Genomic DNA, 14,613 nt, shown 5'->3' on the forward strand with positions numbered 1-14,613 from the left:
CCAGCAAAAAGCAATTTTCTCCTAGGGAAACACAGTATTTTCAGGTTAGTCCGCAAATTTTTTATGTTGAATATGTTCTGAGCAAGCTATCAGACCAAAGTGACAAGCTACAAGTATCACGCAACATTTTTTTTTTTTTCAGACAAGTGCAGCTTGTTTGTTATGTTACTTCAGTATGAAGGGTTGCATATATTTCTGTAGGTTTGTTTTCAAGTGACAAGTGTCCCTTGTTGTTTGTACCTTGTCATATAATTCTAAACGCTCCCTAAGTATAGTAATAAATATTATAATTAATTTCAGGTTATGAAAATATAGTGAAAATCTCAGATTTTGGGATGTCCAGGGAAGAAGAAGAATACATTGTTTCAGATGGAATGAAACAAATTCCAATAAAATGGACAGCACCAGAAGCTCTTAATTACGGTATTCTTTTTCATTAGTATTTATAATCTGCATAGTTATATTGCTTATTTAAGATTTTTTGAAACAAAATTTTCTATATTGCCATTTTGCTGTTTCACAGTACAATATTTTATAATTAAATACATATTTTACAACAATTATCATTCAGAACTGAAATACTTAATGTTTTGTATTACTATTTTACATTTGTTATAAATTTCCCTTTTACAATTGAACAATAATGCTATTTTGAATTTCCTTTCCTTCTACTTTAATCTATTGCATAAAGAATATTTGTTCAACATGTAAAAACATGTTAGTGTTTCATTAAATATTTACATCGAATTTTGTCTCTGTACTGTATTGGTAACATTTAAAAATCAGTATATTTCTGAGTTTTGACAAAGTTGTCTAAGAGCTATTAGTTTATATATTTTTTTTTAGCAAAAACTTTTAAATTTCAGGAAAATACACATCTTTATGTGATGTGTGGAGCTATGGGATTCTGGCATGGGAGATATTTTCAAAAGGAGGAACGCCATATAGTGGACTGAGCAACTCCAAAGCTAGGGAAAAGATTGATTCAGGTCAGTTTGTCAACATTTTCTTCTAAATGTATGTTGCCAGAAAATTTTATAGGGGCAGCTCAGACTGCTGATGTAATTGAATAATAATAATAATAAATATAATTTATTAGGAGTGGAACAGATTAATTGGATGCTGTCAGTATTGGCCAATATAAACATTACTTATAATTTTACCGATCCGATATATCTATGTTACAATTTAGTGCAATATTATGATTTGAAAAATAATACCGATACAAATTTAGAATTCTGATATTCTTTCACAGGCTATCGCATGCCAGCTCCCGATGGCACTCCAGAAGAAATGTACCAGCTGATGCTCAAATGTTGGGACTATGATCCGGAAAGTAGACCACACTTTGACCAGATATATAGTGTAGTTGACACGCTGTTTGCCGCATTTCGATAACATTAGTGGATTTTTAAGCATAATTTAAAATGTTGTATGTGTGTGTTTGTTACAAGTTTGTATGACTGAAAAGATGTTTACATTTTTACATAAGGGATACATGTAGTTTTATGTTAGAGTGATTATATTTACTTGAGAGGGTTCTCTGTTTGCATCTCCATTTTTCTTTTTCTAAATTGAATTAGCTAATCAGATACACTAATCTGCTGTAACTACTGGCGAGCCATTCATTTGAATTAGAAATATACCTAGTGAACCAGGTGGTTAAGGTCCAGGAATTTTAAAGAAATTCAATTCTATTCCACTCCAGGAGAGATTATCGGCAAGTGTAAATGGGTTATGAACCGTAAAGAACCTTTTTATCTGTAAAATATTTCATTTCGGACCAGGAATCTTTTTTATGGCTGAATTTATATAGTTGAGGAACCTTTTTTCCGGATCAATTTAAATATGGTCCAAATTCCGTATTGAAATGAAACAATACGCAACTTTGACCAAATTTAAATTGTGCTAGAAAAAAGATTCCGGTCCTCTTGTGGAACCCAATAGAACTATTACAGTAGAATTTACATGTTCTTGAACTTTTAATATCCATATACTGGACCTGTATTATGCAAACGCTTGTCTCTAAAATTTCCAGATCGTAACTAGAGCTGATGCTGATGTATCGGCCAATATCAGTGTATCTGTATCTGCAAGTATCGGTTGGATACCGGCCGATACTTTTCCGTCATTTTTATAATTCACAGGGTCCGCAACAACGCAATGCAATGCTTTCACTGAGTCTAATTGTCTCAGAAGTTATTCAAAATTCGGAGTTTGCATTGATTTTGTACCAATATTATGTGATTACATAACAGGTATTTTTCTATTCCATTGTAATTTTTAAATATTTTAAAGCAAAACTTTGATATTTATAATTGGAGCAAAATACTCACCCACTAATATTAATAAATATTTTCAATAACTCTTAATTGTTACAATTTTTGAGCACCGGTATTGGTGGGAATTGATACGGGTGTGTATCGGTTCAGCCCTAGGTATAACCCTTTCGTAGTTGGTAATGACTTTTAAAAAGTGTTACACCTGCAGATTTTATTTTAGAAACCTACATTCGCTTGCATCACTGATGAATTTATGCTCTGAAATGGCAAATTTAGGGACAAATTGTCTTGTATATAACTTTTCAATTATGCACAAAGAATAATGAAAAACAAAATGTAAACTGCATTTTAAAAATGCATGAAATGTTAGTGTAAGAACTATTATTTTTCAGTATGCAGAAAAAGTACATGTCAGTGTACAGTGGTGGCGAAAACAAAGGGGGGGGGGCAAGGGCGTGGGCCAAAGTGGCAAAAAGTGAGAGGGGGACAACTGCCGCCACTGTCAGTATAAGATCTGATTTAGTATTTAAAGTAAATTAGTCTCTTTTTCCAGAATTTCTGGTAAGTAGCATTAATAGTTAAACACGTACACTTTTGAGCTCTTCTTTTTAACTATATTATTCTACTGTACATTTGCAGATAATATTAAAAATCTAATATGTCCAAAAAAATTAAGAAGAGTGGAAATGCAACTACAGAATACTCTTAAAATTAATGTATATGTGTATATTTTAATGTTATTATGGAAGACCGATCTGAAGTGGCTTAAAATGTAATAGTTACCTCCAATTTTATTGTAAAAATTCTAAATATTTAACAAATACTGTCTCCTGCTAATTTTTGTAAATAGCCTACATTTTGTGTGATTTGAGGTACTACAATAGAAATCATCTACATAACACTAATACAGTAAAACCTTGTTAATCCGGAGCAATAGGGGGAATAAGTTGACCGGTTTAACTAAAGCCCGGATTAACTGAAATAACCTAAAAGAACAGTAGAAAGGGCATATGCCTAAATACACTATACAGTACAGTACAGTACAAAGTCTGCAGGAAACATAATTTCATCAGTGGTTGACTGCCTTTTCTTTGGGAAGTTCTCTTGTTGACTTTTAGCCACATTCAAAACTTTGCATTCTGCTTTTTTTTCCTTCCCTTTTGCCTGTCCAGATTAAGCGAAGTCTGGCTTAACGAGGTTTTACTGTATGTGGAAATTAAAACAGTTTAAACAATCAATGAAATTGTAAACTCCTGGTTTCCATTGTATATCTTGCTACTGTATCTAAAATCTGGGTAAAACAAGCACTAAATTTGTATCTTAGACTGTGGTTTAGAACTTTGCATGGTGCTTTCATCAGAACAAATATTGATATTTATGTGTGTGATATGAATAATGCCATTTACACAGTAGTGTATTTATGATTTTATTTCAAAATTTGTCTTTTTAATGCATTATTGCAGTTTACATGCTCCATACTTGTTTATCGTTTGTTTACCAGTCTTGGCCAAGGCAGCGGTACACCACTTCAGTCCTCAATAATAGGAAGAACATGGCAGGACATCTAAACTAAGCAACTTAACGCTTGGCTGGACTTTTTCATGTCCGAATGGTTAGTACTCATGTCCTTGGTGTAAGTATACCTGGGTTCGATCCTCTGTGATAGCTGCACAATTTCCGTGTTGAAACTGCAGACTCTGGTCTTGACAGCCAGAAAACCGCGATAAGGGAACATAAATGCTCCGAGCACACCTCACTCGGTGAAACCATTTTCGAAATTTCACCTCTTTTCAAAAACTGCCACATTATTCTAAATTCTGGACAATTACATCTGCTTAGAATTCACGCAAATCTTCGCGTCGTTTGCTTTACGTGATACATAACAATTGCTCTCTTTTGCATAACAATATTTGACCTGATATGCACCATGTGAGATATAAAATTGACGATGATTGCATTAGATCACATTTGTATGAATAATTAGCAAATGGATTCCACAATTTTATGGATAACCAAAATGCATGAACAGTATTAAAATGTTTAATGACAGTATGTTTCTTTTGTAAGGTAATGTGATCAAGGCTTGACAGAAAATATGGAGAATACTGTAGTTGCATGGAATGCACTGAAAAGCTACATGAAAATTTGTGGCTCAAACATTGGTCAGATGCGAGTCAATTGAATTTTGTGGAGATATCAAATAGTTTTCATATGTACGGTGGGATCCATGCAAATTGCCCATGACTATTTTCATTAATTTTTCTCTTACATCCGATGTGTTTTGAAGCAAAGGAATTTTATGTATGCTGGTGCAGAAGTTATCAACAGCTTGTTTTAAGTTTTCTTTTAATTCTTGAAGCTCTTATTTGGTCATATAAAGTGCAGGAACATGGTGATGGACAATTTGCACAGTAATATTCATGGATCACACTGTACAAGAGTATTCAATAGAAACAAGAAGATACAGTATACCTGAAATGGACATAGAACTGCACAGACATTTAAGGTACAGATATTGTGGAACTGGTCAAAGGTTTGCTTAGTTGTAGAGCATTGACATCAAATGCCTAAGTCCCAGGTTCGATCCCTGATTGAGCCTCAAGTTTGTACGAGTTCTTCTGTCTCTGTCAACTGTGGCAACAAAAATCATTCTCAGTGTGAGTAGTTGGATCATCAACGATTTTTAGGGAGCTTTCAGACTGAAGCGACACATGACAGGTGGCAAGAGACACAAGTTACTTGGAAACCAATCTACAGAAATAAAACAACCTTCTGGACTGAGAGAACAACCTGCAAGTGTCGCTTGGACTGGGCCATTTTCTCAATATTATGCATTGTGTCACCTCGATCTGTTATTCGCACATGTGTGGAGAATGCTTGCTTTAGACTGAACGGGCCAATGTTAATTGTCACTTTGGTGTAAAATCTCCATGTCACCCGACACATATCGCTTCAGTCTGAAAGCCCCTTACAGTTAATATTGTGCTAAATTTGCCTTCTATTGTAACTGAAACAATGTTCTGCATTGTGTGCTGTAGTTTTGTATGTCTGGTCCAAAAGTGCTGGTTTGTGTTAAAGTTGGATCAAATGGTGAAAAATATCTTTCAGCACGTGAAGCAACTATGCATACTAATATGCCCACATGGTAACAAGAATTCAAGGCTTGGAATCTTTCAGCTGCAAAGACTGAAAATCAAATATTTTTTTTTCAACAAGTACTCATTAAATTTAAGTTTTTCTTGTGAGAGTTCTGGAATGTTTGGTATCTACTTTTGGGTACTGTAAAAGTTTCTTACTGTATGAGTGTGCCATTTTGTAAGTGTAGTTATGACTGTTGTAGCATATTCCAGAGTCTGTGGCATCTTCACCAGAGTGTGGAAAGAAATTGAGAAATGGAAAATTAAGAAAGAAGTTATATTCCCTCCATTTAAGGAATTCTTTTACTGCTATTGTTAAGAGTGATAGTGCCAGAGGGGGTTCCATGCCCCCAATTATGTCCAATCTCAAACACAATCTCACTCACTCTCCAATAATAACCAAAAATTGTGGTTTAATGAACTATTCATTTTGATTGTATAAACTAGGACTGATGTATCAGCAGGAATTTATTTACCGATACCAGCCGATACTTTTCTGGCATTTTGGTAGTTCACGATTTCTGCGAATGACACTTTTGCTAAGGCTAATTATCCTAGAAATTATGTAAAAAATGTCTTTTAATTTTGCACCAGTTTTGTGTGAAAAAACTGAATTTTGTGATAATGTATAATTTAATATTCTCAGGAAATTCTTGAATATTTTAAAGCACAATTAGTGCTAAATAGATGCATGTAGTTAGAGTAATGCATACAAAAATTAATCAATACTTGAACACCTTTTAATGATTACAATTTTCAAGTATCAGTGTAAGTTGGTGAGGTTATCACAACCAGTATTGGTCCAAAGTGATATCAGCTCAGCCCTAGCATAAAAACATTTTTTTTATATAATCTCAATTTTTCCTTAATTACTTGCACATTTAGTGAATTGTAGTTATTTACTTTTTAAAAGTACTGTTATTAATGTGAGGTCTTTGGCTAGACAATTGTATTGCTTTCGCTAAAAATGCAAGAAAAACTGAGTTTGCCTTTTTTGAATTCAGATTTTTATTAATCCAACATCATTAGGATAACTGGAGAGTTTATTAAACATGAATTAGTGAAAGCTGGGAGAATATGTTAATATTATGGTTATGCAGCATTAATGTGTTAAATGATGCTACAAGCTAGATACGTGTGTTCTGAACACTAACAAGTTCTTTATGTAAATCTGACAACTGGAATATGCTATAAAATAATTCTGAAATCTTTTCACATTTCTGTCATACCAACTAGCAGATAATTCTCTCACTTGTATCATATTGTTTATACAGCTGTTGTACATTTCAATTTGTTGTACTAATTTTTTCAATTTTTTTGTATGTTATATTTGTTATTTAGTAAAAGTAATATATTATTTCAATTACAAAAGCATGTATACGTTATTCATGAAAAAGTAATTGTATTATACTTCGTCCAGAATTGGAAACTAAGGAATCTAAAGCTAAATTTTGATTAAAAATGTTTAACAGCGAGTTCAGGTGAGTGTTTAAGAGGTTGCAGGTTCAAATCCCATACGTGACAAGAGAGTTTCTGTGCTGTTCACATCCAGAAGTGCTCTGCTGACCAGGTTGAATGCCTTGCTTCATTGACCTTAAAAAAATATCTTGGTGGCGTATTCTCCATGTCACTGTGTTTACTGCCAGTAAACCAACTTTTTTCATATATTTTTATACATAGAGATCTAATATATGGGTAATTGCTCATTATACAGGGTGTATGCAAAGTGTCGGACACATTTCTTCCCATGTTTGGGGTCAGCATGCAGACATCCACAGTAGCTATCGCGTGGTTCATTCTGGCTTTCAGTTCATCAATATTCATCACTTTTATAAGGTTCGTCATCATAGTTGTGTTTTGAATGAACGCTTTCCGGGAAGATGGATTTGCTTGGTGGTCTGTTTCCTTGGGCCCGAAGGTCAACCAGCACAACCCCATTGGATTTTTCCCTCTGGGATATGTGGGAGACATTGTTTTTAGGTAAACGTGGGACAAAAGGACCACATGTAGAAGTGTACTGATGTAGGACATGAAAACGTTTTGCCGCCAGTTTACTTGTATCTTCATTAGTTTCTAATTTATTAATAATTAAAATGTGTCAGACACTTTGTGTACACCCTATATATTATGCTGACTGATATCACAAGCTTTTAAACCTTTCTGAGGACCAGGTCTCCTCCCAGATTGAATGCGAGGAGGGTGAGGGATTTAAAGCGAGTGGCTGTTTAAAAACATGCAGCCTGCGTGATCAGTTCCACTGTGCTGAAAACAGCATCCTTCCTTCCTGCTTTCTGTGCTGCTCTTGGCACAAGCAGTGTTGCTACATGGAAGGGAAATTTCCCTCTGTAAAGGAGAAGCTAGGTCCAATTTTAGGGAAAAGGGAAAATTTCACTGGTCTACAAAAAAAATATTTGTGAATGTTACAAGAACAAAAGAAGCTGTTTCTAGAAGTTGCTGAGCCCCTGAATGCAGATTTAATTTCAGAATTTCTCCATTGGGCTTAGATTTCCTGTAAATAGGTTTTTTGTATTTTCCTACCTCAGCCTATGTTCTATACGTATTGGTCGAAATGACTCGCTTTCACAAAAGTGCTACAAACGTAAAAGGTAATAAATCTGTGTCAGTATACAAAGGAATGAAGTAAATGAGTAACATGAAAGTATAAACATATCTAAAAATGTTTCCTTCTCGATTTCCTACGAAACTTTGCCTCGGGAACATCTCTTCGTAAGGTCCAGCAGTAATCATACAGCATTGCGGCACTCCATTTGCCTTGATACCGCATTTCCATTAGAGCAATGTCTTGGTGAAACCGTTCACCGTGTTCGTCACTAACGGCACCAAGATTAGTTGGGAAGAAGTCCAGATGATCATTCAAGAAATGTAATTTGAGAGACATGTTGCATCCCATACGTTGGTAAGATCTAATTAGTCTATGTACAATATCGCGATACTTCTCTGCTTTATGGTTGCCTAAAAAGTTTTTACATACACTTGTAAAAGACAACCATGCCATTTTTTCAACATCTGTTAAATGTTGAATGAAATTCTCGTAATTCATCAATTCCCTTATTTCAGGCCCTACAAATATTCCTTCTTTCATTTTGGCATCGCTGATTCTTGGGAATTTCTGTTGCAAGTACATGAATCCTTGTGAAGTTCTGTCCATGGCTTTCACAAAGTTTTTAATTAGCCCCAATTTTATGTGCAGAGGAGGGAGATACACATTTTTTGGTTCAACAAGAGGAGTGTTTGCCACATTCTTCTGTCCAGGCACTAATTCACTGCAAAGATGCCATCTTTTCCCACAATAGTGATTTTTTCTGTCTCTGCTGTTCCACTCGCATAAGAAGCAGCAGTGCTTTGTGTACCCAAGGTGCATGCCAAGCAGAATTGCAATTACCTTCAGATCTCCGCATATATTCCATTTGTATTTCTCATATTGGATATTTGTCAGAAGCTGTTTCAAGTTCTCATACGTCTCCTTCATGTTAACAGTATGAGCAATTGGTACTGATGGAAATTTGTTTCCATTATGGAGAAGTACAGCTTTCATACTAACTTTGCTGGAATCGATGAAAAGACGCCAATCGTGTGAACTGTATTCATGCCAAGACAATCCATAACGGATGAGATGTCATTACAAAAAAACCATGTCTCCTTCGTGGGAGAAATATTCTGAGAAAATTGTATGGCGATCACAAAAAAAACAGACTTTCGTATCGCAAGCGAGGAGATTCCGACCTTTCAGTCGTGATGCTAAAAGTTCAGACTGTTGCTTAGACAAATGTAAATCCCACGCAAGATTGTTCAGATCCCCTTGTGACAATAAGTGTGGCTCCATTGATGAACCGGACACTTTAAATGTTGGGTCAGCAGTTTCTTCACCTCTTGCACCATCTTCCCAGATGTTGGTCATGACATTCATCTTCACTCACATTCTCAGGAGGCTTTGGTACCGGTAATTCTTCACTGTGACATACAGGTCTCATGGCTCATAGTAAATTTGAGTACTGCACAGTGTTCTTTGTTTTCGAAGTGATTACAGCTATTTTGGTGAGGCAGAAATAACAGTCTGTTGTGTGATCTGTTGGTTATCTCAAAATATGGGAACAGCAAACGACATGTGACGTGATCCTTTTAACCAGCTTGTCAGAAGTGTAACACAGGTCAAACAGCATATGTAGGGGGCCCATGTTTTGTCTTGGTCCCCAACTTTACACCCAAAATAAAGTTCGTAGCACTTCTTTATAAGAGGGGTAATTCGTCGCTTTTGTGACTTAAATGTCAACTCTCCACATATATAACAAAACGAATTGGGGCAATTTACGCAGGTATGAGGCATTTCCTTATGCACTAACACTACACACGACTTCTGAAACTTCAAATCCAAACCTAATCAGAGGCAGTTACTTCCCACTCACAATGCTGAGACACACCTAACAAACAACACTTCGATTCTACGTGTTCGGACATGACCCATCGACAGTGTTGCCATGCCTCTCTCTTATTCACAGTTTGGTTTGTTGCAATTGGAGGAAAGTCCCTGGCCTTAGGAACGTGTTGGTCATTCTATTGTCATATAATGACTGTTATTCAACAATATCTGTAGAGTAAATATAGGTTAAACCACAGCCCAATAGGCAGAATTTTCATGAATTGCATTAGGTACAGGTTAGTGTGTAACAAGAAAACTGAGCCCGATAGGAAAAAACTGATTTCATTTTTGAATTCAGCACCATCGACTTACCTTAGAACACCATTCACATTCCTTGTAACAAATTTCATGTTGACCAGTGTTTTCAGAAAAAATATAGAAACTGCTGGAAAATTAGAAGTTGCCTGATTTCAGTCTTTGTTTTTCTTGCATGCCTGCAGGCACGTATCTAGAAATATGTTTTTTTTGGGGGGGGGGGGTCCAAACCAAGTGTTTCAGGAATAATAATAATAATGTTTAAATTAAAATAATTATATTAAATAATACTAATTACAACACAAATAATAAATATATTATTTTTACACAAATAGAGATATAACAATGCATATTCATTACGTAGCTTATCTGTAAAGATTGGAATAACGTCCATAAAAACAAGTGCCCTGGCAATGAAATTAATGTCAAATAGATGAATAATTGAATATTTATCGAGTAGCAAAAATGATGTTACATGTAGTTGGAGAAAAGTAAGTTTCTGATTGAAATTTTATGCATATTATTTTGAGTAGTATTGTACACAAATCTTTTGTAATGTCATTCAAAGCCATATGATCCCAATATAATCCTTGCCTTCTAAAAAGTTGAGGAAATTAGTAACCATCGATTATGCAACAAATGCTAATATTTTCATTACATAATTTAGTACTTGGTAAGTAAGTCTTTCGGGGAGTCCGGACCCCTAGACCCCCCCCCCCCTAAATTTTTCCTTCCTGTCCTTCAAAGCTGTATGATCCCAATACAATCCTTGTCTTCCAATAAGTTCAGAGGAAAGTATACAACAAATGCTAAACGAGTATATTTTCATTATTTAATTTTCGTAACTAATAAGTCTTTCAAGTGGATGGGAGGGAGGGGAGGGTCCAGACCCCTGAAATACGTCATTTGTGTCCTTCAGAGACTTATGATCCCAATATAATCCTTGTCTTACAATAAGTTCAGAGGAACTTATATAAAAATGGCTAAATAAATACCTTTTTCATTATTTAATTTTAGTACTTGATAAATCTTTCGGGGGGGGGGGGGGGGGCGGTCCGGACCCCCCCCTAAATACGTCCTTGCATGCCTGCATTTGTGTTTTATTTCTATTATATATAATTAATCTGGAGGGGGTGAATAATAAATATATACAATAAATAAGAACTGTTGCAGTAAACCAGATCAAATTTTCAGAAGACGCCTCTAAAATAACTGGAACTGTTAAAACAGCATTGAGATGTTCTGTGCTGAATTTGAAAGCTTGTGGATGAGGGTGGGCACATCCTGATGTGCCCCACTGGTCTCTGTACAGCTTGTGGGCATGCATATTAATTGATTAAAGTGAAAATTCTGAGTATCAGCACTTAGGCTATTTGCGCATGTCAATTACGATGGCAAAAACCAACATGTGTTTTAGGACCAAAATATTTTTACACAGGTTCAAAGCCGAGGCTGTAAAGGGGCACTCGGCACATATAAGAACGAAATACAGCCCTGTAGGTCCAGACGCCAGAGCCTCATTGGCCTTCAGCCATTAATCCAGGGTGTTCTTTGTGAGTGACCCCTCATCAATCTCATCTTACATCCTCATCTTTGCGATCAGCCAAAAGGCATAAAAGTGAACGAAAAGTAAGTTTAAGAAAGTCCTAAATCCAACTAACAAAACTACACACACGCACATATACTTAAGATTACACGCTGTACTAATTAGTTTTCTTTTTTTAAAAAAAAGGTAATTGCATTTTCCATAAGCAAACTCAAAATACACACAAGGTGGGCCAAAAGTAGCCTTACACTTAGTAGGTATGCACTGTACAGTACATTTACATGTTCAAGAAATAGCTTAATAACATTTCTATAACGTAGATAAAGGATATAAACTACTAGTTTGGAATTAGTGTTTTGAAAAATTAGATCAACAACTGTAAGGTTACTTTTGGACCACTCTGTATATATTTTAGAACTGATTTTGAAAATTTAGGTGTCAGGAAAATTTTTAGGCACCCTGTATTTTTTCCTAATCCTGCCTATAGAATATTTTAATACTACACAAAGTCCAGTCCCAAACTCACTTTCCCAAGCCGTAGCATCATCTTGTTAGACCTGGTTTCCAATCAATGCTTCCTGATGATGGGAGCAGTGTATGCACTCAAAATGTAAGAGAGAAAAACACACTAAACTGGGCATCTAAACGAAAAACACCTTACTTACGTGAAATTTAGAAAATTTCGCGCTTCCGCATTGCACAATTTAATGGTTAAATCCTATTAATTTCGAAGATCCACCGTCTTCATTCACAAAAGGGTACGGCGTTTGAAGTGGAGATGGTACAGCATCACTGCATTGTTTGTTCCCGGGTGGCGATAGTTGCGATTTCTCCCATTCAGCAGCGCTGGTGTGCACATCCTGGTTTGTGTCGTCTGCTTCCTGTTGTCAGGTGGCGATGCCGGGTGGTGGTTGGGGGGCTGGGCCGTGCTGCTCGGCATTGTGCCGTTCCTGTTCCCCACGTGGCTGGAGGGGGGTCGAGTATGTGCACCGCATCTTTTCTTTTTCAGGTCTGGGATCTTTCTGAGGATGGTGCCAAGTCAGGTGTGCCTGCCCATTGTCCAGGTTCAGTGCTGGTTTCTGTTGGATGATGGCATGGGTTTCTTTGACAGTGTTTTCTATGACAGAGCCGGTTGGGTGAAGTATGAATATGTTAAAGGGTTATCTCTCTTAATATGTATTTATTATGATAATTGGATTTGTCATATTGAAGTTTGTTGTAATGATATATTATACCAGTGTTTGTGATACTTGTTTTGTGTAATTCAGATGAAATGTGTAAATATCTGAACATTTGTTGTCACAGTTAAGCAGTAAACCTGTTCTGTCACCAAGATGTCTGTATATATATATATATATTATGTATTAACTGTCTATGTTTGTGAATATGTGTGTGTGTAAAGGAGGAAGGAGGGTGAATGTGTACGTGCGTACATACAAGTTGTAAATGAAAATGTAATATTTTGATATTACCTTTCTGTAACTGGAGACTTGTCTCTGTTGAAGGGAAATAAATAAATAAATAAATGAATATGGAGGAGATGGTGTGGTTAGTGGAGTGGAGGTGTTGAGAGAGGCCTGATTTTGGTGTGTCATTTTTGGCATCTTTTACGTGTTCAAGTTTGGGTAGCTAGTATCTCTTGAAGTTGGGTAGTGCCCTTCCGATTTGGGATATGGGTTTGTGTGCCACTCGGATGTTGAAAGGTTTGAGGGCCTTTGCAAATTTGCCAGATGTGGTTGGGTGGTATGGAAAAGTGATCCATTTGGGTTTAGGATTTTGGTTCGGGTTATCTCTGTTTCTTTTGTGTCTGAGCTGGGCTTCTGTTTTTGCACACTACATGGATAATTGGCGCTCGGTGTAACCGTTGTTTAGTCCTATTTCAGTTACGCATGCTATTTCATCATGGAGGTCATCTTCTGTGCAGCTGTGTGAAGGCTCTTCTGAAAAAGTTCATCCATACTCCAGCTTTCCGTTTTGGTGGGTGGTTGGATTTTGAATGGATGTACTGGGTGCCCGAACCTGGTTTCCTGTATACGGATGTGATGAATTTGTCTTGGTGCCGTCTGATGCTGAGGTCGAGAAATTTGAGGTGGCCATTTTGTTACCTTTCAAAGGTGAAGTTTATGTTAGGGTGTATGTTGTTGAGGGCAGTTAGGAGATGGTTTAGGTCCTCTTCCATACCAGCCCACCACATCTGACAAATTGCCAAGGCCCTCAAACCTTTCAACATCAGAGTGGCACACAAACCCATATCCCAAATCGGAAGAGCACTGCCCAACTTCAAGAGATACTACTTAACCAAACTTGCATTCCCTGGTGTCTACAAGACCACATGCCAATGCCCCAACATCTACATTGGCAGAACCATCCACACTGTCCAAGAATGGATTAACGAACATGTAAAATGCCAAAAATGACACACCAAAATCAGGCCTCCCTCAACACCTCCACTCCACTAACCACACCATCTCCTCCATATCCATACTTCACCCAACCGATCCCAGACCTAAAAAAGAAAAGATGCGGTGCACATACTCGACCCCCTCCAGCCACGCGGGGAACAGGAACTGCACCATGCCGAGCAGCACAGCCCAGCCCCCCAACCACCACCCGGCATCGCCACCTGACAACAGGAAGCAGACGACACAAACCAGGATGTGTACGTCAGTGCTGCTGAATGGGAGAAATCTCAACTACTGCCGCCCAGGAACAAACAATGCAGTGATGTGGTACCATCTATGCTTCAAACGCCATACCCTTTTGTGAATGAAGACAGTTGATCTTCGAAATTAATAGGATTTAACCATTAAATTGTGCAATGCGGAAGTGCGAAATTTTCTAAATTTCACGTAATTTTAAACTGTTTACTGCATCCATCATGAAAAAAAACAACTCCTGTTTGGATTGTATCCAATTCCATAAAACTAAGAAAAATCGGCAATGGAAAGAGAAGTA

At 36.7% G+C, this 14,613-nt stretch overlaps 1 protein-coding gene across 2 annotated transcripts in view; it reads left to right on the forward strand.

Moving 5' to 3' along the window:
• Positions 1 to 2,704, forward strand: part of LOC145999777 (tyrosine-protein kinase Fer-like) — a 311,283-nt gene extending 308,579 nt beyond the window's left edge. For both annotated transcript variants that reach the window (XM_083137080.1, XM_083137079.1), the window contains exons 15-17: positions 301 to 423; positions 867 to 989; positions 1,256 to 2,704. In XM_083137080.1, coding sequence (XP_082993206.1) covers positions 301 to 423; positions 867 to 989; positions 1,256 to 1,398 — 389 coding nt within the window. In that variant the 3' untranslated portion in view covers positions 1,399 to 2,704. The remainder of the gene's footprint in view (positions 1 to 300; positions 424 to 866; positions 990 to 1,255) is intronic.
• The last annotated feature ends 11,909 nt before the right edge of the window (positions 2,705 to 14,613 follow it).

This window comes from Lepisma saccharinum, chromosome 15 (assembly GCF_977018435.1).
Source record: "Lepisma saccharinum chromosome 15, izLepSacc3.1, whole genome shotgun sequence".
Taxonomy (NCBI): Eukaryota; Metazoa; Arthropoda; class Insecta; order Zygentoma; family Lepismatidae; genus Lepisma; species Lepisma saccharinum.